General features: G+C 37.2%; 1 protein-coding gene across 6 annotated transcripts in view; it reads left to right on the forward strand.

Annotated features, from left to right (window-relative positions):
- gbf1 (golgi brefeldin A resistant guanine nucleotide exchange factor 1) overlaps positions 1–27,167 on the forward strand; it is an 83,539-nt gene that overhangs the window by 36,164 nt on the left and 20,208 nt on the right. For 4 of the 6 annotated variants that reach the window (XM_026224410.1, XM_026224407.1, XM_026224408.1 and 1 more), the window contains 13 exons: positions 8,885–9,016; positions 14,780–14,898; positions 16,122–16,230; positions 16,620–16,680; positions 20,041–20,095; positions 21,955–21,990; positions 23,193–23,337; positions 24,115–24,332; positions 24,410–24,578; positions 24,662–24,873; positions 24,959–25,057; positions 25,141–25,335; positions 26,332–26,524. In XM_026224410.1, coding sequence (XP_026080195.1) covers positions 8,885–9,016; positions 14,780–14,898; positions 16,122–16,230; positions 16,620–16,680; positions 20,041–20,095; positions 21,955–21,990; positions 23,193–23,337; positions 24,115–24,332; positions 24,410–24,578; positions 24,662–24,873; positions 24,959–25,057; positions 25,141–25,335; positions 26,332–26,524 — 1,743 coding nt within the window. The remainder of the gene's footprint in view (positions 1–8,884; positions 9,017–14,779; positions 14,899–16,121; positions 16,231–16,619; positions 16,681–20,040; positions 20,096–21,954; positions 21,991–23,192; positions 23,338–24,114; positions 24,333–24,409; positions 24,579–24,661; positions 24,874–24,958; positions 25,058–25,140; positions 25,336–26,331; positions 26,525–27,167) is intronic. The other 2 variants (XM_026224413.1, XM_026224412.1) reach the window with 1 other exon arrangement.

Raw genomic sequence — 27,167 nt, forward strand, 5'->3', positions numbered from 1 at the left:
GGCCCCGCCCATGACACAATTCTCACAGTGAAAGCAAAATCCTGACACGAGAGCAAGAAATTGCATCAAGAGCAAAGAAAAGCGTTTCGAGAGAAACACTTTTTTTTTTAGAGAAAATATTTTCACACTGATAGCAAAACATATATATTTGAGAGTTTTTTTCAAAGTATTTTGAGAGAGATTTTTTTTCTCAGAAATAATTTTAAAAATTTCAAATGTATATTTTTTTATGTTCTATGAGAAAATACTTTCTCTCAAAACTTTTTTTAGTCTCAAATATTATTATTTTTTGCTATTGGCATGAAAACTTTTTCTCTCAAATATTCTTTTTTCTCTCATGAAATGTTTTTTTGCTATCAATGTGATAACTTTTTCTCTCAAACTTTTTTTTTTCTCTCAGATCTTTTATTTTCTCGCATGTAATAAAGAATCAAAACTCACTCCATATTTGAACCACAGACTGTATATAAACATGGACATAGTGTCCGTGACGTCACCCGTAGACTCCTGAAGTGCGTTTTGAAGCTTAAAGTGTGCAGAGCAGGCCGTCTCCATCTTGGGCAGTGCGTCTCCACGCCACTCTCCCAGACAATTGAAAATGGGCAAAAAGGTGGTAGCTGGTTGCTGAAGCCACGCCCACCTAGCGGATGAGTTATAAAAAAAATCACCCCCCTCACAGTTGTCATGAAGGGCAAAATTTGTTATATAAACCAAAATAATTTTTTGCACCAGGCTGTGTAAACTTAATGTGGGGAGTCTATGGGACTGATTCCCTTTTGCAGCCAGTGGCCAGTCAATGAATTACAGTTTTAGTTACTTCCTTGTTGGCTTCACGAGAGACAGTGGGAGGTTGCCGCTCGGTTTGAACACAGGGTGTGAAAACAACCAGCCTTTAATGGTAAAAATCCACTCACTCATTGTTTTATAAACCTAGTAAATCATAACCAGTCTCTCCACAATAACGGTTTTAGGTTTCTCACTATGACGTCATACTCTGGGGAAAGTCCCGCCCATTTGTGATGTTCTTTGCCCTATTAGCATATACACAGCCCTGAGTGAGAAGCAGCGGTCTGCCATTACTGTTCTCTTGCTGTAGCTACTGGAGATACAATGTCAACGCCAAAGAGCCATTAAAAGTGTTGTGTGTTGGGATGCAACAACAAACACAGGAGTCACCATAGACCACTGAGGTGGTTAATTTTAATTTTTCAAAGGAAATGTCCTATACATTTGTGCTAACATTTTACACTGGACTGCCTGAGAAAGAGGGAACGATACCAAAGCTTCATGCACAAACATCCAGACTAAAGACAAAGTAAGCATCACGCATCATATTTTGTTTACCAAATGACCTTCTTGGCTCTCTGTAAGGCTAATGTTGCTAAAGCTACCATTTGGAACATTTGAAGTCAATAATATGGTCACCACCACCAGTTAAATTGTAACACCGGTGGTATGCCTGCGAGCCTGAGCTCTTGAAGCCTCTCATGGTTGCCAGGTTTTCGCAAACAAAACCTGCCTATTTGCCATATATCCATTATAGGGTTGCTTAAACCCAGGGAAAAAAACAGCAGAATTGGCAACACTGACTGCCCCGCACTTCTCTGAAAATGGAGGGGGGAGCAGCGGCTCATTTTCATTTAAAGTGGACAAACTCAAATAACAGCGCGTTTTGGCTCATACCCTAAAAGTGGCAATTTCAACAAGCTAAAAATAATTATTTTGAGATAACTTCATATACACAATCTGGGGACATCAAAGAAAAATGTAAAATACTGTATGAATGCATTCTATGGCACCTTTAAAATGTAAATTATTCTTATGATGGAAAAGCTAAATTCAGTCTTCAGTATCACATAATCATACAGAAATCATCTGATGCTCAAAAAACATTATCAACAAAAGAAACAAAAATGGTTTTGACTAGAGGTCATTAAAAAAAAATTGCTTCATGTACATCAGTTATTTATCTCCACCTTCTTCCCTCTGTTTGTCTTTTTTTCCCTCCATAAAGTAGAGTTCATTCTCACACTGGCAGCATTTCACCTCTGTCAAAACTAACAGCGTTTGAATCTGCTCAGAATGACTGGAGGGTGATTTGAACAAAGCCTCCTAGGTCAAAGGTCATCCTCAGCCCTGCTGTTTGTTTGTTTGCTTTTGTCACTCAAAATCTCTTCTGCACTTTTTTTTTTTTAATATCAGCCTCAAGGTGCAGCAAACAAAGCCCCAGCCGCCCCTTGAGTGCAGGAGAGAGTGATGAGGTGGAGGAGAGAGCAGAAAAGGCTGGGATTAGGGGTGAGGGCTAGCTAAACAGGCCCGTTGTTTATCTTTGTGCAGTGAAGGTAGTGCTGTGCTGTCACTTTCTCATTCTTCACATAAAAAACACACTCCTCCTCATGCTTTTGGCTCCCGGTCAGTAGTAGTTTAATGTAAGAGCACTTCTCCAGACCCCCTTCTCATTAGCTTACCTAATGTTAAGAGCTTTGATCTTGAAGAACAGGCTTCTTGATGCGTTGCAGCAATTAATGTTATTTATAATGGCCCACCCTCACTCCTTCTTTATCTATGCTTTTTACTTACAAACTACTTTTCAAAAATGTAAAAGTGAGTTGTTGTTTTTTAAGCCTCTTATGCTCACCAAGGCTGCATTTATTTGATCAAAAATACAGTGAAACAGTAGTATTGTGAAATTATTAAAATTTAGCAGCCCTTCAGTTTTCAGTGGCAAGTGATCTTTAAGAAATTATACACTAAGAAGAAAATAAGCATGAAAATGGTTAAGGTACTGTTCATTCTGCCAAATCATTATTGGTTAATTTTATGAACATGTCCTTCAACCCTAAAATACAAAATGCATAATTCTTAATGAGGAAAACACCTGTGAAAAAAAAAAGGACATTTCTTTATATTAACAGTATATAGGTCCCCTATTCTTACAGATTTTACGTAGTGTACTAAGTGCTGATCTGGTGCTCGAGAAACATGTATTATTGTTATCAATTTATAAATTTTTTTTTACTGGTAATATTTTTGTGGAAACAATTTGACAATACTTTTGCAATACATTTTTCAGGATTCTTTTTTTTAAATAGAAATTTTAAAAGAACAACAATGACTTTGAGTAAAAATCTTAAAATCTGTAACATTATAAATGTATTTACTGACACATTGAATGTTCTTTGTTGACTTTTGCTTACTTTTGATAAAAATAAATAAAAATAAGACTAACCCCAAACTTTTGAGTGTTCAAGTAGTGTTCAACTTTTAAGAGCTCTTGTTAGATTTTACCTTTCAAAGCTTTTGGGGTAGATTATGAAGGTTATATATTTTTAAGCTGTTTTCCTTTTTCTTGGCCAAATGGCAAAATCAGATCAAATCCTGTGAAATATATATGTCGTCCTTTCATGCTAAAATACAGCTTTGATATCATACAGTTAGGGTAAAAAAAGATTCTTCAATGAGTTACTTTGGAAGCTCTCTGAAAAGTTTTAATTTCTCTGGGGCTTTCAAATTGCCTGTTTAGGTTGTGGCGAGCATTGTTCGACGCATTTATAAAACACCACTGTGGGTTGTACCGAACGACCATATGGAGTTCCATAACATTGTTACAACCTAATTGCCCTCTTCGACAAGTGCCAATTTTCTTCAAGAGGCAGGAGAGAAAAGAGCAGGCGCGTTGACATGCGTCAAACTCCTCCCCGCAGATGGATCAGGCTGTGTTTGGGGCCTGAGATGAGAAGTCTCCCTGGGTTTGCCTTAGCCGTGCTGGCCTTGTTAGTTCGTCCCATCTCCCGCAGCATTAGAGCAGGCGGCTGGAAAGACCCGGCTCTAATTCCACTAGCAGATCAATAACCATCAGTGTTTGGTTTTGGGCTGCTGGCTTGGCCACAGGATGCTCCACCCCCCACCTCCCTTTGCTCACCCCCATTCGCAACCCTTGTGGGCTGAGAGTCGTTTTGTTCGGAGGTAATTTTCACCGTGAGCTTGTGAACTGTGTCTCAATTGAGTCTCAATTGGTGCTTGTCTGAATGGAGTGAGTGGGTTAGGAAGGTTTGATGCACATTCATTTATTCTTTTATTCAAAGGGTATAGAAATGTTACACACATTTCCAAGCTGGTTTTTGTATACGTTCTTGTACTTCTTAGTAGCAGTTGAAAGAGTTTGATCAGTCAAGCATAGCTGTTTTCAGCCTGACAGAAGACACTTGGCCCGAATGATTGGCTAAAATATGTGACACAGCAGTCTAACAAATTGAGTTATTAATTCTTTTGTGATTAAATTAGGCAAACACAAAGGCCCAGCAGGTCTAGCACTAAGAGTCAGCCACTGTTTGTAATACTGCTGCTATAGTCTGATCATTTGCTGCTCTGAATAGCGGTGTCCTACACACACACACACAAATTAGTCTATAAGAACAGTTGGAAAATTGTCTCCTCTTGTTTTTGTGATGTAATGTGGCTCTTATGGAATTCTGATTGGTCAGTGGTGCTCTAGTTACATTTACTAGAGTGGGGAAATGTCAAAGTTTAGGAAACTGGATAATTTGGTCATTTAGAATCTCTTCTGTTTTCTTTTTCATTGAGAGCAGATTAATATCTATAGTCTCTAAATAAGCCCCTACTAATGCTATATATTATACATACTGGGTGGTGTGTCCAAAATAATGGTGGTGTTACATTATGAGCCATTTTATATCATTGTATATGTCAAAATAGTTTTTTATTTTTTTGGCTTATATTTTAAATAATCTGGTGTTAATAACCATTTTAAATAATTTTCTAAATTTAATGATGATTTGAACATTTAATACCCTTTATTTGGAGCTTTATGTATTAAAAATACCTTAAAATAATAATTAAAAAAAATGTAATTTAATACATACAAATATTGTCTAATATCATTGATATTATTATTGTATATTTTCAGTGCATTGTAATAATTGCATTGGATCAAAGCTTCTGCTAAGTGCCTATATGTAAATTATTTACATTGATGCATTTAGCAGATGCTTTTTTTTTTATCTGCATGTGAAATAATAGATGAATAAGTTTGGCATCAGGTTCACATCAAATAAAGTCTTATAGGAAACACTGACTGCACATTGGTAAATTGGTAAATCATTAGATAAATCATTTTGCTGTTTTCATTGTTATTTATTCATAGTATAAAGGTTTTTAAAATCAAAGGGCATAGCAAAGCCAAAGAAGCAACAGATCTTTTCTGTATTGTGATGTACATATCGAAAATAAAACAACTTAGGTTTGGACTATCACGTTCAAAAATGGAAGTAGATGTAAATGGAAAGTCCGCTGAATGATTGAAGAAGCCAACTTTAAAACAATAAAACCTAAATTATGAAATGTATGTTTTGATCCTGAATTCAAACCCATTTATAAGGTGACATTAAAAGATTTATTTGGGATGCATTTAAGTCAGTTAAACACTGCTTTAATGTTCTTTCTCTCAATGCTGTTACAAACATTTATAGCTCAGACCCTCAACCGCTTAAACTGTGCTCTGTTTTAAGCCCTTTCTGCATCACTGCCAATTGATGTGCATGTGTAATGTGTGGCGGCAGCATCTTCTTCTCTAGGTGCTCCCAGGGGCCCAAGGGTTCGGGGCTATTTGCAGAGGTACCAGTCACACTCGGCTGCACAGGCCGGCTGTTAAACCAGACTCGGTCCACTCATCAGAGTTTAGAGTTTCAGTCAGCACAACAGAATGGGCAGTTGCACAATTCCCAATGAGATGGGAAAATTTTTTCCACAACTTGAAAATCCAATGAAATTTTTTTTTGTGTGTGCATAATTAAGCAATAAACATCATGAAAATGAGAGATATAGCCTCTCATAGTTTTTGCTAAAAGTTCTTCTGTTAGTTATGTACAGGCACAATTGAATCTTAAGGGAGATTGTTAGGAGCCGTGCCGTGCCGTTGCTCAATTCTCCGAGCTTGTTCTCCAAGGACACGCACATACTTGGAGACTCAAAACCCTTAGCCGGAGCATACATGGATGGGTGACCGACTTTAATCCCTTTTTTATTTTGGCCAATGTCACACAGAGGTCACCCTGGTTACTGTGTGATTGTCTCACCATCATGGTCCACCAGCTCAATTTTATTTATTTCCCTGCGTGGCCCCGGAGATTGCGCTGAAGTACAGAGTCATATTTAGCCTTTATTTAAGAAGATTGCTGCATGTGGGGGGAGGCAGAATGACAGGCCGCCAATGGCCGGCCGGATCAATACAACACAATTGAGTTCTCCAATCTCAGAGACTAGCTGCGGTGAAGGTGGCACTTACGGGGTGATCGCCTCTGATGAAGACTTTATTAGCCTCTATTGACAGATTCATTTGAGATCCCTCTCCCTTCATCGCCCCCACTTCACTCCAGACTCCCTCTTCCACTGTAAAGTAATATAGTCTAAGCCCACCTTTAAAAGTTTCTGGGGTTGATGAAACGCGTTAACGGTGGAGTTATTTTGTCCTGTGTTTTCGAAGGTTCGCCATCGTTTCTTCGACTTGATTTCAAAGAAACTTTTGTTATTCTTCTTTGGCTATTCGTGAACTCTGGTTACGTGGTAAGCACTTGAGACCCTTGTTATCAGATACCACAGCACGTCAAAGAGTTTTCAGTGTAGGAAAAGAGCATTTCTGAGCCTTTGCCCCATGAGAATACAAACAAAAAACGTCAAGTTCCCCAAAGAAAGTGTGCGAGGGAAGATTTGCTTTTGGAAGCGACTCTAGAAGCAGCCCTGGCCACGGATAAGACAAAGTGTGGAAATTTCCAAATGATTTTATATTTTATCTCCAAACAAGCCGCAGGCGTATTAGATATCACAAGCTAATACTCAGTGGTCATATGTGCGCTCTGTAAAATTGGCTGAGGCTCGACTCAGGCTTTGAAGTCACGAGTTGTTTTTTTGCGTCAAAGTAGCTGTTCGGGGAACCCTAATCCGCCCAGTATTGCTATGGCAAGCTTCGCCTCAGCTCGACACTCGCAGCAGGTTTTCGTGACTCCACTAATTTTTCCATTGTTATTTTACCTGGTTTGTATTTGGTAACCCTCGCCCCCTCTCGCTGGCGTTCTCAGAGGGGCTGTTCCCTGCGCCCGGGTGGATTGGCCCGGGGTGCTTTCCCATCCACAAATAAAGAGCTCGGCAGAGATAATGAAGTATGTTGCATCCTCGGCTGCAGCTGTGTTTTGTTGGCTCTGTTAGATTAAGGCTTTATGTGTGGTGGACTCGGCTTATTTCTTATAAAAGCTCATCAATAAACTCAGCGCTCCAGGCCTAAATTTGTATCGTGCAACAGGCCGATTATTTCTTGACCTCTGCTGTTCTCATCAGAAATTACTGTATGGGACACTGGAGAATGTATCAGATTTTTTTGTCATTAATAAACGCATGTTTTATGTACGCTTATTAAGAGTAGGGCTGCACAACCATATAATTTTGTAGTATGTGTATTAGATTCAGTATTAATGGTTTATTGGTATTACTGTAAAAAAGTTTGTAAATTGAGTATGTCTGGTAATTCTCACAGTAGCCAATAATTCATTGCACAAAACGGATTGAAAGTTGATCCTTGCTTCATGTCGACCTGTATTTAACCCTGCAAAGCCTGACATTAGAAATATTCCCCCCAAAAAATTTAAATATTATTCAAATATTAAATATTTTAAATATGCAGCAGTTTTTTTTTACCTTCAGACAAAATCGAACTTGTGAATGTGTTTGATTTATTATTTTTTTATTTGATAAATAATACTTTTATGTCTTGAATGATAAAAACGAACCGAAAATAAAAAGTTCAGAGGCCCAATCTGGCCCAAGCAGAACTTTGTAACTTGCTACAGTTGCTGATATTTATGTGGTCAAAAATGGATAATTATACAATTTCTGATAATATAAATCCATGACATCCTTAAAACAGTGTAGCAGACTGCTTACATAAAATGCATTTATCTCCCATTAATATGTCTTAGTAAGATGATATTTAAATGCTCCGTTTATGATCAGAGATATGTAGTTATTATTGTGGAGGGCAATAACGCAATGCAATAAAGTAGTGTTTATTGAGAGATGTGCAGAGAGATAAGAACAAGAAAGTAAACCTAAATTGGTTTAGAATCTTGAAATCTGTAAATATCTAGGAAAATCACTATAGATTTCACAACAAAAAGACACTTGAACCACAACCTGAAGTGGCACATTTTATTGTAGTTTATTTGTTAAAACAGTATGAAGTATCAAATCAGGTGATAGAACGCCCATAGAAGATTGTATACAAAAGGTTTGATCATTTAGAATCCTCAGAAATTAGTGTGTCTGTCAAAACATAATACAGTAGGCTTTATAGCCTTACTAAAAAAACATGTATCAATAGCAGCAAAGACCAGAAAATTACTACTCTTATTCTGTTTCTGAACAGCGCTATCGTTGCATTCTTAATGATGAGAGAGAGGCTTTAATTTTCCCAGCAGCTGTTCTTCAGCGGGTCCTCCCACCCCGGCCAGTTCAGTCATTTTCATTAATGCTAAATCCTACATCCTACACAGCTGCTTTAAACAAGAGCTTTTGGAAACAGAGTTGTAATAAGATCCCCAGCTCTGCCAAGGTGAATAAGAAACAGCCCTGGCTTTACCCGCTCTCTGGCTCTACCTTTCTTGCATCTGCACATGTATGCACACAGGCTTGTCATGACACACCTCTACTAAATCATTGTTCACGTATACTGTATGACACAAAATTCTTCTAAGCAAACTGAATAATTTGTCATATTAGCTGAAAATAGTAACTGAGTCGTATTTCATTCATGTGTTTATGTGAGAAGGTTGAATTGCCCTCCTCTGACCTAGAGATTTCTCTTTTGTCATTCCAGATCTGTCCGATGTGGAGCCCAACGTTTTTCTTAGACCTTTTCTGGAGGTGGTCCGCTCAGAAGACACAACTGGACCAATCACAGGCCTCGCTCTCACATCGGTCAACAAGTTTTTGTCATATGGCTTGATAGGTACGTTTTTATTATGCCTGAGAAACGGTACTTGATGTTTATTCTTCCAGAATGACAGATAACAAATCTTAAGCGTGATTGAATATTTTTAAAATATACTATACACTACCGTTTAAATGTTTGAGGTCAGTAAGATGTATATATTTTTTAATTTAGGAAAGAAATTTATTTAATAAGGATGCATAGAATTGATCAAAAGTGACACTAAATGCATTTGTAGTGTTACAAAAGATTTAGATTTCTTTAATAAAACTTCCTGAAAACGAAAATGTATTAAACATTAATATCAAACATTAATAACAAATGTTTCAGTTTTTGAATTTGTAATAATATATTGCAGTGTTGCTGTTTCTATATTTTTGATCGAGTAAATGCAGCCTTGGCGAGCGAGCATAAGAGACTTTTTTCAAAAAAGATTTTAAAAATTTCACGGACCCCAACTTTAACGGTGGTGTATACTGTAGAAATATGAATGCATATTAGCCTAAATATTGATCGCTTTAATAGTTCACCTATCATATGTGAATCACTAAAGAAATATTTAGCAGCTGATTCATGCATTGAAAATGAATGATGACCAGGAGCTGTCAGGCTCCAAAAATATACATAAGACATAATTTCATCCATGTATTCATATCTGTGTATTACCAATCATGATGTACCAAATTTTTATGAAAAAATTCAGAAAAAAGTAAACGACAAACAGCATATTTGGTTTGGAAAAGGAGGGTTTTTAGATAAATAGAATGCAATTTTGAATCCCTTTAATGGTGTCTCATTTTTGTTGCACTGTAAATGATTTTAAAATCACAGCTCGTTGGTCAATGTTAAAAACACATTTTTACATTACCAAGTGCACTTCTCAGTGGTGAAGTCCGGATGTAACTTGACCACAGTCACTGTTCCTGATGGCTGGACTGTATTTTCTCACTGACGCAGGAGAGCTTGTTTTGCAGCAGTTGTGAACGGCACAGACTGTCCTCTTCCTTGTTAGGGAAATATGGTCATATGCTGCCAAAGTGTGAAAGCAGCATTCTGTTCAAGATACAAGGCATCTCTAATTTATAAAAAAAAAATACTATGACTGCAGTTGTCAAGCAGCTTTATGCTTTGCACAACTAAAAGATGATTTTACAAATATTTAAAGGTGCTCAAAGTAAGGTTTCAGAATCAATGGATTTCTGAGATGAAGATATTTTGAAGATATAATTTCACTAAATTGCACATGGAATAAAGATCTAATTTAAATAAACAAGAGTTTCAGGGTTTAGAAAAATGTTAAAAAGCACCTAAATACTTTTTTACTTTTTTTTTTTTTTAAGGGTTAGTTCACACAGAAACGAAAATTCTGTCATTAATTACTCATCCTAATGTTGTTCCAAATAAGACCTTCGTTCATCTTCAGAACAGAAATAAAGTATTTTTAGATAATATTTTAGAGCTTTCTGGCTTTGCATAGACAGCAAGGAGATGAACAGGACCACGTTCAGGACCCAGAAAGGTGGTAAGGATATCATTACAATAGAATTTTCATTTTTGGTTGAACTATCCCTTTAAGATTCTACACTATATTATTAACGCAAGTTAATCATAACGGATTTCTGTCGGAATGCAATTGACAGTCAGACAGATGAAATAAATGAATCTGGACACTGAGAGCTACTGTCATTGTTTCTGATCCGCCATGATGCCAGCATCTCGTCAGGAAGGGTTTCTATGGCAACCTGCTCTCCAGACCTGCTCTCTCTTTACACCTGGGATAAGGCATACAATACATACATTTCCTACAGTACTAATGAAGCCATGCTCTCAAGCAGTATTAGCAGAAGTACACCTGTTGTAAATATAGCGTTTTTTTCTTAAAGCAATTAAGTATGCTTTTTTTTAATGTTATTGGCTTAATTTTCTTTCAGGTTAGGAAAATGCTTTATGAACTGAAAGAACACTTTTGAATATAATCAGTCTGTTTTTTTGAATAACATACAGAATGTAGTCTTTTTTTTCCTAGCAGAGCTTCAGTACTCTTTCTTGCACACATCTCTTCTTCTCTCTCTCTCTCTCTCTCACACACACACACACGCAGAGCTGTGCTAATCCCAGGTGAGCACTCCTGACGAGCGTGACATATTAATGCACTCGTACGAGTGTGTGATTAAATGACCTTTAGGTATGTGAGAGGCTGTGTGCTGACTGATGGGTTATGCTCATTCAGACTGCACTAATCTGCCATGAAGAGTGACATTATCATTACTGTCAATTAGCATTCCATAGACATACAGTACAGCCATACACTATAGGCCTTACATTAACAGCTCTGCTCTGATACAGGGCTCTTCACTTTGGATCACTGGTCTGTGTGGATGAGATGCTGAAGACTAACTTTATATTGCTGGGAACCAAAAATAATTGGTTATTATTGACAAATGTATTTATTTGTTTATATTTATTTATAAAAGTAATGATCATGAATACGATGTGTGGACTCTATGTGTACCACTCTATCTATCTATCTATCTATCTATCTATCTATCTATCTATCTATCTATCTATCTATCTATCTATCTATCTATCTATCTATCTATCTATCTATCTATCACATTTTAATATTTATTTATTAGTTTATTTACAGTTTTAAAATATTTGATTTCTCTTTTTATATATATATATATATATATATATATATATATATATATATATATATATATATATATATATACATACATACATACATACTGTATATCACCTGTAGAGGACATTGGGACTCAAGGAAAATGTATTAACTATTATTGTTGTTATTTCCCTGAACACTGAAATCATATTTTCTAAATATACATGAACCAAAGTGTGCGCATATGTGCTCAGATATAAAATGAAATGCATTACAGAATGTAGAAATCCTGTTTATATATTATTTTGCTAATAATTTATGTATTTATATGTTGAAAAGAAAAATTGTGTTCTCTAAATTAAATATATTCTTATAGATTATTTTTTTTTTTTTATTAATACAATATTGGGTAACACTTTAGAATAAGGTTCCATTAGTTAATGTTAGTTAATGTATGGAATTTTTAGTTTTTATACTATTTACCTGTAGTGTCTCCTCCACTTTTTTGTTTATTAATTGTTTGCTCAGATGTATATTTGGAAGACAAAATGGAAAAATCTGGTTTTCATGTCCAAAACCTTAAACTTTTGGTTTCTCTAAAAAGACTAAGACTCTAAAAAGTTTTCTGTAAGATGCATCATAGTCTTGACAAAACCCAAATGTCCTCTACATTGGACAGAAGTGAGCTGCTAGTCCTGAGAGCTTACTGAAGTCTCTTCGGAGAGTTGACTGTTCAACTCACTCAATGACAGTACAGAGACAGAATACTGCCATCTATTGGCCAGACACATGAAAACAGTCATATTCGGTACATTTTGAGGATTCATGGACATTCACCGGTCCTACATAAGCATACTGAAGTTGTGACCAGCTCTTTTTGATGTGTTTGGCAGTTTTGGTTGCCAAATGATCGAACCGAGCACTTTTGAAGCAGGAGTTTATCTATTTTCTCACCAAGAGTCACAACATCTGATTTTCATCCGTCAAATGCACCAGACCTGTCCTGCTGTTGGTGTACAGTGAGACCTGAGCTCTTCCAGCACACTGGGGGGTCTGACTTCCACCAAACACACACACACACCCCCACCCTGTGAATTTGTTTGGCGAGAACTAATTCCCCTCAATCTCAGGCCTGAGGTCGCTGGGCTCGGGGGGACGGCCGTATTGACAGATATCCAGATCCCACTTTTCCCACTCTCCCTTTCCCACTCTTCTTTTTCCCAGGCCGGTACTCAGACCAAAGGCTCACTTACACAGCCACTTATCTCTCTAAAAACTACAACAGCCGCACACACACATCAATGTACGTGGAGTGTTTAGTAAGATCCTATCTAGTTAAAAAGTTGGGACGGGCTTTTAAAAAAAGTTACATAATTTGCGACACGATACACCAGATTTCAAGCAGATCAAAAATGGACATAAGCTATTTTCTGCCAGATTAGTGCCCATGCACGCATGGTTTAGGGGTTAACACAGGCTTGCTTTTCTGCGGTGAGCAGTTCTTTCACTTAAGGGACACCCTGGTGTCTGAATGTACTTTTACTTAACCTTTTAGTACACGACAGCTGTCTGAACCTCTTTGATACTCTCATACACATGCACAAAGACCCTCCAGCCCCACCCAGACTTCAGTTATTTCAACAATGACTCTCCCGCTTGGCTGTGTAGACCGTGCCAAGTGAGGATTAGTATTTTAGATGACTTCTGATGTTGTGCTGAATAGACCGTGGCTCTTGTTTCTGTGGAGATGGGCCGTTTGGAAGGGGGTCCCGTGTTTATTGTGAGCCCGCCTCTTCATCGCTGTTCGGTTCACTCGTAGATTTCCACTCGAAACTTGAGTTGCTCAGTCACTGGGCCACGTCAGCAAGTTATTTAACTCTGTAAACAGTCATCTGTAAAAAGAAAAAAAAATAAGTATACTGATGTTTAAAGCCATTAAAATTTGTGTTGTCAAAGAGGAAAAACCTATGGACTGCAGCTTTAAATGTTTTCAATTTAATATATTTATACATGATTATTACTACTTTTGTATAAATTAATACAATGTTGTATTAACGTGTTTTGGAGAAAACTTAAATATTATGTAATCCAATAACTTGGAATTGTATTATTCAGTTTTTATACTATTTACCTGTAGTGTCTTTTCTTTTCTTTGCACTTCTAATAATTTTAAAGCACATTTACTATAAATATATAACAAACATATAACTAAATAAAAAAAACACATACTGACTCCAATCTTTTCAATTATTGTGTATATAATATAGTATAATAACATTTTATATATAGTAACTATATAGTAATTAAATTTATATGCACATTATTTAATAGTTTTTGTCTTCATTTATTTAATCCAGTTGTTTCTCTGTGTTTGATAGTGTCAGAACAGGCTCTTGTGGTAAAGATCGGAAGTGTTGGCAACAGTAACAGGGGGAGGGGCTTAGCAGAGGGTCAACACCACACAAGCTCCTCCCCAATATCTTGACAACATTTTGCATGACGGTGGTAGAAATGAACCTGGCTTCAACTAGTGTATTTGCCCTCCTATTTAATCACTGGGCAATTATTAAAGAGTTGGGCGATTTGAAGCCCTTCTCCAGACCTTAATAACTATCTGGCTTCTCACTCCGAGTTCAGAGTAAAGGCGCTCTCTCTCTCTCTCTCTCTCTTTCTGTGTGCTATTTGCCTGCTAATAAGTGGAATGCACTCTTGTGTCAAGGCTTTACCTGCAGTCACAGCCCCAGCCTCCTCCCCAGGCAGCCTGTGCTTATTAGTTAATGAAATGCTCTTTAAAGGCGATGGGAAAGAAAAGGCAGCCTGGCTCCAGCCTGCTATCTGGCCCTACTTGGGTTTCAAAACATCGTTGCCTAGACAGCCAATTTACCAAGCCATCCACAAAAGCGCACACATCTGGTGATTAGATGTCAGATTGCCGTTCGTTCTCTTCACCTGGAGCGTGGTCAGTTGAGAGCGATGTGGGGTTGAACCGGTGACCAGGTTAATTGTGTAAGATTAATCATGTAACCACGGTCATGTCATTATGACCCACGTACAGCTTATCTGGCTGAGAATCAGGAGCATTAATGAGAGAGTGAGGGGGAATATATTAGGATATTTTTAGTTTGTTTTAAATTTCACGTCCCTGTCCTCCACAGATGCCAATCATGAAGGGGCAGCTGAGGGCATCGAGAACATGGCTGACGCGGTCACACATGCCAGGTTTGTGGGCACAGACCCTGCCAGTGATGAGGTGGTGCTGATGAAGATCCTCCAGGTAATGCAATAGAAAACATTTGTTTTTTATTTTTTATAAATAATAATGATCGTGAATATTTTCAATAATAATATTCATTATAAATATGTTAAAAATTGAATAAACAAAAGATATCTAAATACATATATTTTTTTTTAATGATTGTTATTTATGGTTGTTAAATATTGTTATTTATCACTTAACCAAAGATGCATTTATTTGATCAAACATAGAGTAAAAACAATTCTTTTGTGAAATATTACAGTTTAAAATAAATCACATTTTAATGTAGACTAGTCAACATTTGAAGTAGGGCTGTCACTTTTGAGAAAAATCAAAATCGAACGGATATCGCATATCATGCAATGTATTAGAATATATTCTAATATCTATGTGCCCACCCCCCGCACATAAAAAAAAAAAAAAAGCCACCGTAACCTAAAGGAAATTCACTCTTTTTATTTACAATGTTCCCCGCGGTGGAGAACACGCGTTCGGAGCACAGACGTGCCTGGCTACTAGCTATTATTCGCTTGTTTTCGTCATGGGCCTACGCTACAATACGTCTAGAGTGCCCTCTACTGGATAAAATGGCAAAAAATTTAATAAAAAACAAACGGTCTAATCATAGACTGTAAAAAATGCGCTACACATGACATTTTAAAATCTGGATATTTTATTTATAGTTCAATTACGGATATTTCACGTCATGTTCGAATGCATGTTCGAATATCGAATAAAAAGTGACAGCCCTAATTTGAAGTGGATCAAAGCCTTGTTTCAAAGTTGACCTAAAACCAAATTGCGTTCTTGTCTTAGGACAACTTTGATGATCCACTTCAAGTGTTGACTACTATATTTAAAAAATATGAAAATTAATTTTCATCATCATTACTCCGGTGTCACATGATCCTTCAGAAACCATTCTAATATGATGATTATCACTATTGAAAATTATTCTACTGCTTATTTTTGTGGGAACCATGATGCATTTTTTTTCTAATTTTATTTATTGTAACTTTGTCTTATCTCTATTATACTTTATATAAACATCAGTGTATATATAACAAATAACATTTGTACTTGTAAGATAAAATTGCAACATATTAAAATGCAAAAATCTGTGGAATCAGATGATTAATCTGATAAACCAGTACTACACACTAGTCTGAAATGCATCCAGATAAGTGGCTTGAGTACAAGATTTTATTATCTTCTAATCATTATTATATTATTATTTCCAGGTTTTAAGGAGTTTGCTGCTGACTCCTGTTGGAGCCCATCTGACCAATGAATCTGTTTGTGAGATCATGCAGTCCTGTTTCCGTATATGCTTTGAAATGAGATTAAGTGGTAAGTGGAGTTAAGTGGAAACTATAAAATGTGTCTTTATTTATTTTCTTTGTGCTTTTCCCTTTTCTGTTGTCCTCTCAGCTGAGAGAGCATGGCTTTTGTAATGCCAAGTTCATGAGTTTGATCCCCAGGGGGAAATGTATGCTTACAGTGCATTGTAAATAGCTTTGTCTAAAATCTAAATGTTGTTCATCCTGAATCTTGAGCTGCTCAATATATGAATCTGCCTCCTGTGCTCTCAGGACTGTAATAAACCTCTGCTCTAATCCTGACCAAACAGAATCTGGACTCTGAGCCCCTGAGGTGCTGCTCTTGTCCTTTGGACTAACATTTCCCTTTCTTTCTCTCTCTTTTTTTCTCCTCTTGCTCTGCTCTTTTTTTCATCACAGAGCTGCTGAGAAAGTCAGCTGAGCACACGCTGGTGGATATGGTGCAGCTGCTCTTCTCCAGGTAACTAGAGAGAGAATGAAAGAGGGGATGTAGAGATGGGGATTAGGAACAGAGTCATGTTCTTGCTATTTCACATAATCAAACCAAACCTGAGACCAAACACAACAGGAACTGGGTCTGTCTCCGTAACAGGCTCTGGTTTCACTCTCAGGCCTCTCTCAATTAGCTCTGGAGGTTTCCGACTTCCCCCTCACACGCAGATAGGGACAGGTGAAAGCATCGGTCTCTGACAATGTGAAGCATTGCTAATTAGCAGGCCCACACAGAATCTGCTGCTGCTGGACCACAGTGTATGGGGGAAACTTTTAAATGTTTCTTATGCTCACTAAGGATGCATTTATTTGATCAAAAATACCAAAAATCTGCAATATTATATTACAATAAAATGCATTTCACTCCTGTGATGCAAAGCTGAATTTTCAGCATCATTACTCCAGTCAATCCTTCAGAAATGATTCTAATTTGCTGATTTATTGCATTAAGAAACGTTTCATATTATCATTGTTGAAACAGTTCTTTGAGTACAAAGTTCAACAGAATAGCATTTATTGAAATATGTATGTGTGTGTGTATATGTGTGTGTGTGTGTGTGTGTGTGTGTGTGTGTGTATGTGTATATATATATATATATATATATATATATATATATATATATATATATATATATATATATATATATAACTTTTTTTTTTTTTTTTTTACTGTGTAAGAGTCTTTACTCTCACTTGAAGTCATTTTAATAATTATTATAATTTGACACTTATTTTAATCAATTTAATCATTTAAAACATTTCTTAAAATAAATGAAGTTAAATAAACCTTACTGCCCCCAAATGTTGAATTGAATTGTATATATTTAACTGATTTAATGAATCATCAGTATGTCCAATAGAAAAAGCTCAGAATAGGAGCGTAGTAAATGAATTCTGCTAAATATCACCGCGTTCCCTGTAAATCAGTGTGGAAAATGTTGAAAAAAGTTAACATTTAAAACCTTAAATTATTCAGGATATCATTTGTCTACGCATGTTAGAATATTCAGAATATTAAATTCCAAGTTGATATTCAAAGAATATCAACATTTGTAAAGATATTTGTAATGATATTCAAATTTGTAACATGGCCATAAATGTCTAGATACAATTATTAAGTGCAGATATAGTTCACTGATATCATTATGGACTTGAAATGGCCCATATATCATAGTCCTGAACGATCCAGAAATATGTAGTTTTAAATTTTAGCTCTGACTAGTTCATATCTAACAAGCAGCTCTTTGATTGTGGTGTAATTGTGAGCAGAGGCCCTTAGTCTTCTCGTGCAGGTCATAGTTTACTGCTGTTCTAATGCAATAACATGATTATGGGGTGGCATTTATCAGAGGTGCGTATCCACTCGCATTAGACTTCCAGTCACATCCCGCACAGACGAGAGGATGAGACCGCGGAGCACATCTCACTCTACCCATCTGCATATAGATTAGGGACACACACACACACACACACACAAACACACACACACGTATGTATGCGCAATAAAGATAAAATCAAGAGATAAGATCTCTTACGGAATGCTTAATAAAAAATAAAAAACAGATCATATTTTTGCATTAAAAAGAAGCATCTGAATAATGTGTTTTGACCCACTTTTCAACTCGTGTAAACAGCCTCTGTTTGTTTTTATAATTTCACACACTGTAAATGTCCTTCAGTTGAGTAGCACTCATTAATAATTTTTAATTATAGCTGATAATGCCTTTTAATTTCAGAAATGCACACACACACACACGAACTCACAACCTGAGTTTGCCGCTCCCATTGTGCATGTTCTTATTGCCCAGACCCTCTTGTCCACGTCGCCTTCACAATGAGGGTGTGAAAGGCCTTAATAATGAGTGTGAGTATTTCTGTGTGCCTAAGGGTAATAAGCAGTGAGTGTAGTGTGTGTGTGTGTGTGTGGTCGAGAGAGCCAGAGTAATGAACAGCGGATCTTATTGAGTGCTCAGAAGGAGGCTTAAGCAGCCTGCTGAAAGCATTAGGGATGTTAATCTGTTGGACTCACAGATCATCCTATAATCAAGCCGGCAAGACAACTCTCCATTAACGCGGAGCAGAGTTAACATCAGGAGCCGTCTCTCCCAGCCTGCCTGTGCGAGCGCTGACATCTCACTCGAGGGAAAGCCGCAGTGTCCACACAACATGCACACATGCAGACAATGCGTTCGAGGCTGAGAACATCATCCATCTAATTCAGCTAATGAACCAGCGCAGGGGGTCAAAAGTCACGCCCTGGGAACAGGGATGCTGATCTTGCGGACAATATTTTCTGAATGAGTTAGTTAATCTGCAGTTTGGGAAACTACATGTGGAACTAATTTTGCTCCGAACACTTGGAAGATTTAATTTTCAGATGTTTTAATGCCAAAGCCACCAGAAAATGACAAAACCCTTGCAAGGGACCTCTTTTCTAAAAATATGAGGCAAATATGTCATCTTTAAAATTTCAGTGATAAAGACCTGTGTGAGGGGGGTATTAAGCATCATATTATAAATTAACTCCAAAATGTAATAAGAGGCTTTTATATTGCACTTATTTATTTATTTATTTATTTATTTATTTTACTTTGCATTAAATTAAAAACATTTGAATCTTAAAATAAAGTATGTAAATAGTTATTTGTTATATTTGAGAGTATTTATAAATTATTCCATCTAGTCTTTAGAAAGTAAAATAATGCATATATATAAGGACCAGATATTAAAACATGTAATGTTTTATATATAATATTACATGTTTTAATATCTGGTCCTTTTTTAAACCAACTGAATAACATTCCTATGTATTTTACATATGTTAACTTTGACAGCTATAAATAAGTTTTATAATGTTTTTTTTTCCCCCATTAAAATAAAAATCCCGACCCCTAAGCACCTCCTTGCAGCCCCTTAAAATCAAGTCAAATTTATTAAATTTTATTTTATATTATTTACATTCATTTGTACATATTGTTTCAATGCAGTTTCATTGTAATAAACATAGGAAAGTAACAGTTAATGTTGCAATGCTTAGCAATTATGAAACGTGAATTTTAGATGACAATAGTGTTAAAATATAGATCAGTTTAGTGTAGTATTCAGTTCTGCAAGTATGAATTTGATCAGTTATGAAACAAATTCAAGATTTGAATTCTAAGCTTGTCTGGAGTTTGAAAATCCCTGATTTTGTACATTAGAGAATCATTTTAAAATAAATTAGTAATAGTTAAAAAATGTCACTCTTCACCTCTATAACACTCATATAAATGAGTTGCCATTTATTCTTGCAGTACCTCTCCGTAATATTGTAATACTTGTTTTTCAGATTGCCACAGTTCAAAGAGGAAGCCAAGAGTTTTGTGGGCACTAACATGAAGAAGGTAAATATAAAACCCTCCCCAGATCTCCATTCTCCCTCCAGACCCTTTTCACCTGTTTCCCATCTGCCTTCCTCATTTCTCATTTACTTTGAGCTTCGTTACGTAGAGCTCTCCATACCCATAAGTGAGGTCAGTAGCTGTTGCATAATTATTATACCTGTGTGTGTGTCATCCATCAGGTCAGGAGATGGAAAATAGAAGGCTATGTAGAGAGAGTTAACTGTGTTTTCCAGCTACAGTTGGTTCTGTATTTGAAAGACCTTTGCTTCTTTTCATCTCAATTGTTTAGGGATCAGATTTTCTCTCTTCTCCTGTCTTTCATACCTGATTTTTGTTGTTGAGTTCATCCTGTGCCCATTTGCCTGTTCCAACTCGCAGATCCCAGGCTGTATTCTGGACACACAGGATTTTATTTATGCAGATCAGCCTAGAAACACCAATCAGACGGGCTTAGAGAGGGTATAGCACATTTACATGCATTAAAACAGCAGTTTTTATTGGGTTGCAGCTAGTGCATTTAAATACGCCGGGATGCATGGCTTTATGTTTGAATGCATGGTGGGGAGATTCGCTAAGGAATTAAAGCAGCCATTTTTCAAAGCAACAAAGAGGAGTTATCTTTTTATGAGGATATTATCAATCCAGTACAATTGAGGCTATTTTGACAACATCTGTGGCATGTAATTTCTTCCTGTTCGAAATGCTACTATTCAAGTTTCAAGACCAAATTTTGTATCACCCAAACTGAAAAATTAGCTTGAAAATTGAATATAATTTTACTATTACTTTTGACAGACAAAAAGCAGTTCAGAATGTTGTGCTTCATAAGATGATTTTTATGAAACATTTATCATATCGCAGTTCAATTTGAAGTCATTTCCAAATTAACCTACCAAATCATGCAGCCTTTTACTTTAAATAAGCAATTTAAAAGTAATAATTATACAAATTTAAAATGGTAAAAAAAAAAAAATCAACACACTTACAAAGACCAAATTTTATGTTTCTCTGCATGTCATATAAATGTGTTGTAAAATAATTATTTACTTATAATCTCAGGGGGTTTTGTCAAAGGGGTTTGGCTGGTAAAACACTTGGGGAACCCTTGGACCTTGTGCCACAGATGCTGTCAATGAAGCTTAACTTGTTCCAGACCCAAAATATCCCTTACATCTTCAAGTAGCTATTTCTATGGATGGTGGAAGTTTTTTGAAGTTGGAAATATTAGGGTTTGTAAATAATACTTCAAATGAGTATGAAGTGAATTTAGAGAGATGCCTCATTCTAAAGAAAGAATATTAGATGAACAGTCATGGGTAAACGATGTAACATACCTGTAGTTTAGTTCCAGCTTTATACTTTATGCAAATGCACTGAGTTGAGTTGAAACCACATCAGGACTTTAATTTTCATATTTTCATTTTGGTTCCATAGATTCATTTGAATGTTACTTTCTGCATTTGAATTTATATTCATTCGAGTGGTTTTTATTTTTTATTTTTTAAAGACCAGAAATCCTATTTGACTGCCATTTTTGCATGCTCTGTGTGTTCCTGGTCTGTTGATTGCACCTATTTTTTTTTTTATCCTTGGTTAGTCTCCCCAGTTAATAGGTGTTTGTTTGTAACGTACGCTGAGGTGCTACTCTCAGAGATGCATCGGGTTAATGTCGTTGAATGAGCGTGTTATTGAGTTCCTGATAAGGAATGTGTGTGCATGGATGTTGTCCTGGTATGCGTGTCGATTTCTCCCATGTTCACCCTGTGCATGAAGTTCTATGTGCTCCAATGTCATGCGTCTCCCTCGGAGCTTGTGACATGTCCATCACTAATCCCGGGGCCTGCCCCTTCTCTCCTGAGGCTTACAATATCTTATGGAAAAACAAACGAGTGCAGGTAAGGAAGAAGAGATCAGACTCACTTTAACCTTGTACAACCCCGTGTATTTAACTTATGACAGTGTTTTGACCATATAACAGGTCCAGGTTGGAGTTCTTTCTTTATTTTTTTTTATTCATTTTAGAATTACTGCACCTTCACATAAGCATAAATCATGAGAATAAATTTACAGTTTGCAGATTTATTATATTTATAATCTACATTAACAGTTTGTATTTCATGAAAAATTGTAAAAACCTTCAGGAAGTTTTTCTACAAAGCTGTTTTTTTTTCTTCTATTAAAACAACACACATTACGTTGTGGCACAGATGTTGTGTGAGTAAGTATTTATTCAGCACCCAGTGTGGAGAGAGCATGTGCGCAAGGTTGCCAGCTTGGAGAGATTAAGTAAAACACTGGGCAGAAAAATGTATCCATTTAAGAGAGAAGCTTTGATTAGGGAACTTAAACTCTTGACATCTGGCAACAACAAACATGAAAGCTTGTGGAGGCTTGTTACTAATTCAGGAGAAGGGAAATGTCCAAAAAATATTACAGACAATTATATTAAATTAATTGAGAAAAGCAGAAATTGCGATCTTGAATAAAGTACAATTAATCTTGCAGCCCTACTTTATGGGATTCTAGTTCTTTCCAAATTAAAGCCATTGAATAGACAGTCTTGTGTGGGTAGCTGAGTTGTGAGCCTGCAATCTGAGTTAAATGTGGAAGTTAAAACACGCTAACAAACTCTGTTTTCAAAAGCCATTAATACCACAAATGTGTTCGTAACCATAGTTTTTGCCTTAAAAAACGGACAAAGAAAGTAAACAAATCTTTCTCAGGAATCACATCATTGTGTTCTGTTGTTCTGTGTGTGAAGCTGCACTACTGTCAGATGTTTCTTCAAAAATAATTAAGTAACTGGTACCATTTTTGTTGCTTCTCATTTCTATACAAATAATAACATCCTGTAAGTAGATCACATTAGTTTTGCTGATTTAAACATGATCACCTCAGAATGCATAAAGACCCATGAGTTTTTTAATAATGTCATGACTATGTGTGTGCTTATGCACCATTTTGCGGTGTGGCAATGTTTTTTATGGTAATGTGAGGTTTCATGAGATGATGTTTTGGTCTTACGCTCCTGCCTGGTTCTTTGAGCAGTGAACTGCAGCGTTTGGCTTGATTTAACAAGTCTGTGTTTGTTTTGAAGCTAAAGATGAGAGCCGGGGGAATGAGCGAGTCGTCCAAGTGGAAGAAACAGAAGCGTTCTCCCCGCCCCCCTCGTCACATGGTACGCAGTCCCTCAGGACAGATGGATCCAGGCCAGTCCAGCACCCTCACCAACAACCTTTCAGGTATACGACATAAGTTAGATTCAGCTTCTGTTTTTAAGACATTTACATTTACATTACTAATGAAAGTTTGGGTCTGGAATATTTTTTTAAGTGTCCTCTTATGCTCTCCAAGGCTGCCTTTACTTGATCATATTTTCAGTAATATTGTAAAATATGATTAGAATTTAAAAATAAAAGAATTTATTTGAAATGGAAATCTTGTTAACACTTTACAATAAAGTTCCATTTGTTAACTCACTAAAAATGGAAAATATTTCTAAAGCACTTATTAATCTTTGTTTGTTAATTTCAACGTTAACTAGTGTTGTATTCAAATCAAAAGTTGCATCTGTTAAAATTGTTTAATAGATCTGAGCTAACATGAACTAGCCCGACTACGTCAGATTTCATACTTCTGCTCAATGAATTATGTACAGCTGTATTTTTATTAGCTAATGTAAACAAAAATCAATCATTGCAGTAAAAAATGTATTGCTTAGTGTTAATGTTAATGCAATAACTAATGCTAATAAATGGTACCTTGTTGTAAAGCATTACCAATTTTTTTTTAAATGTTCATTTTTTAATTAGCTTTTGAACTTTGCTATTAAACTATCTCTGTGAGTACGCTCTCTTACTTGCAAGACTTGAACCAAGAAGGAATAGTGAATACCTTCACTAAAATCTATTTATAATCATTCTCTGAACATTCAGTATATCATCCTGTTTTTTTTAATTTATGTTAAGAAGAATAGCATGTCCTGTCACCCTGTCCTCATCCCACTGTGTCCGTTTCAGGTGGAGTTCCTTTCATAGAGCAGCACAGTGGAGCTTCTTCCACTTTTCCTGGTTCAGACAGTGCAGTGTCCTCCATCTCCAGCCCCACCGCTGACAGTGGCTTAGACACCGGCTCTAAAACCACCTCAAAGGAAGATCTCACAGACCTGGAGCAGAGCAGCTCAACGGCCACCACTCCTATGACACCCTCCGCAGAGCCCGGCAGACTGGAGTCACAGGTATCCCTCAGAGCATCAATAAACTATCCCAAGTGCACGTGTTCAGAGCTTGATGGTATGGTGCTCTGTCTCATCAGTCTGAGGGCAGGGAAGTGGAGCGTGCTCAGTCGGCCTCAGTCGAGTCCATTCCTGAAGTCCTGGAAGACCGAGACTTGCTGGCCGACCAGTCGGATTCAGCATCGGTTCACGATATGGACTACGTGAACCCGAGAGGTGTCCGCTTTACACAGTCCACCCAGAAAGAGGGTAAGAGGAATAGTGTATCCAAAATTTAAAGGCCTGTCATCAAAAATGGCTTCACACCAGTTGGTACCATTGTGTTTCTCCAGGTGCTGCTCTAATCCCGTACGGTCTCCCGTGCCTGAGAGAGCTCTTCCGGTTCCTCATCTCTCTCACCAACCCACATGACCGCCATAACTCTGACGTGATGTTGCACATGGGCCTCCAGCTATTAAACGTGGCTCTAGAAGCTGCACACATCGCCCCCTACCAGTCATTGCTCTGTCTTGTCAAAGATGAGCTCTGTAGGCATCTCACACAGGTGAAACTTGGTTCTTCTCTAATCTAACTTGTGCATTTCTCTGATGTTTCCAGCTGCGGTAAATATTCTCGGTGTCTCTTTGTAGTTGTTGAGCGTGGACCGAATGAATCTGTATGCCGCCTCCATACGCGTGTGTTTTCTTCTCTTTGAAAGCATGCGAGAACATCTGAAGTTTCAGCTTGAGGTACGTGACTGAATGATGATCTGTCTGTGGTGAGAAATACGCTTTCTCAGATGTAGGAAGTCACTCTTCGTATGTCTCCATAGATGTACCTGAAGAAGCTAATGGACATCATTACCTCAGAGAACCCCAAAATGCCCTATGAGATGAAGGAGATGGCTCTGGAGGCCATTGTGCAGCTCTGGAGAATCCCCAGCTTTGTCACAGAGCTCTACATAAATTACGACAGTGACTTTTACTGCTCCAACCTGTTTGAGGACCTCACCAAACTGCTCTCCAAGGTGAGCCACTCCAACTCGGGGACTAGTGAGAAAGAAGTGGACCTGGAGTCATTGGATACCATTTGGTGCCTCTAGTTATGTAAAGTTTACCGTATTTTCCGGACTATAAGTCGCACTTTTTTTCCATAGTTTGGCTGGTCCTGCGACTTATAGTGAGGTGCGACTTATTTATCAAAATTAATTTGACATGAACCAAGAGAAATGAACTAAGAGACATGAACCAAGAGAAAACATTATCGTCTACAGCTGCGAAAGGGCGCTCTATGCTGCTCATTTTCCTGTAGTCTACACTGAAGACATAGAGCGCCCTCTCGCGGCTGGAGACGGTAATGTGAACTCCTGGTTCTTAATAAATGCGACTTATACTCCAGTGCAAATTATGTTTGTTTTTTTCCCTCATCATGACGTATTTTTGGACTGATGCGACTTATACTCAAGTGTGACTTGAGTCTATAGTCTTATAGTCTTATAGTCCGAAAAATACGGTAATTGCATTACCTTTTGATAAATATTTTGTGAGCTACACAAAGTAAAAAAATAAAAATAACAATGACATTATAATGGATTAAATAATTTACCAGTTGTGGAAAATACACTTGATTTGATTTTGAGAAATTATTTAATTAATAGTTATTTTATTTATAGTACCTAAAAACCTTAAAAACAATTATATCAACCTTGGATTGTGTTGTGATTCTGTGATTCGCCAATTTTCATAGCAATATTTACAACATTTAAGCAGTTAAGCTGCCATGGGTTGATGATTGCTTCGCCAATTTAAATTTTTCAAAGAAACCTTTTTACAAGCACATTGCTACAAGGAGTAGGCTACATACTTTAGCAAAATGCATTACACTGTGATTTATTTTTATCGATTTTTTTTTATTTTTTATTACCATTATTATTTTTCTACAGGAGAGATTTCACCTCTAATAGAATTCCCTGAATGTTTCTGACGTTATGATGAAGTTTATTAATAGTGCTTTTGTACTCCAGAATGCCTTTCCAGTGTCTGGGCAGCTCTACACAACCCATCTCCTGTCACTCGAAGCCCTGCTGACAGTGATTGACAGCACAGAGGCTCATTGTCAGGCCAAAGTGCTCAACAGCGCTGCACAGCAGGACCAATCAGAGTCAATGACAGTAGAAGGAGACACTTCGGTCAATACAATCACTGATTCAACAACAGGTGGGCAGGATCAAGAATCCCAAGCCCCTTTCACACTGCCATTCCGGCAAATACAGGGGTAAAGTGTTCCTGTAATTGTTCCCTGGTCGCTAGATTTGGCACTTTCACACAGCCAGTGATGACCCGGTATATGTGCGTGCTTTCACACACAACCCCTGAAGATCCCGTAACGACACGTGACATCAGCGCGTGACGTGTAATGTACGAGTCGACAACGCTTGGCACGTTATACTTTAACTGAAGCAAGCAAACGATCTCTGCGTCCGCGCGGAAAGTGAGGAACTAACTGATCTCTGCTTCATTACAGTTTGCACATATGTTTTCGTCGCGAATGTTGATCTTCCTTCAAAACAGCCGGTAAAAAAGTCGCGCGATAACGCGCGTCATCACTTCGATACCGAATTAGATCTGGCTTTTGTTCACACAGCGCTCGTTCCGGATCGATTACCGCAATGTTACTATGTCCCCGACCCGGGTTCGATTCGGTAATCAATTCCGGGACGTGGTTGCTTTCACACAGAAGGCGACCAGGCAATGTTACGGGAATATTGCGGGTCCGACGTGCAGTGTGAAAGGGGCTCCAGAGAGACACTAACAGAAGCGATGTAACAAATGTAGAAAAGATATGAGCTTTTTTGTTTCT

Source organism: Carassius auratus, chromosome 38 (assembly GCF_003368295.1).
Source record: "Carassius auratus strain Wakin chromosome 38, ASM336829v1, whole genome shotgun sequence".
NCBI classification, from domain to species: domain Eukaryota; kingdom Metazoa; phylum Chordata; class Actinopteri; order Cypriniformes; family Cyprinidae; genus Carassius; species Carassius auratus.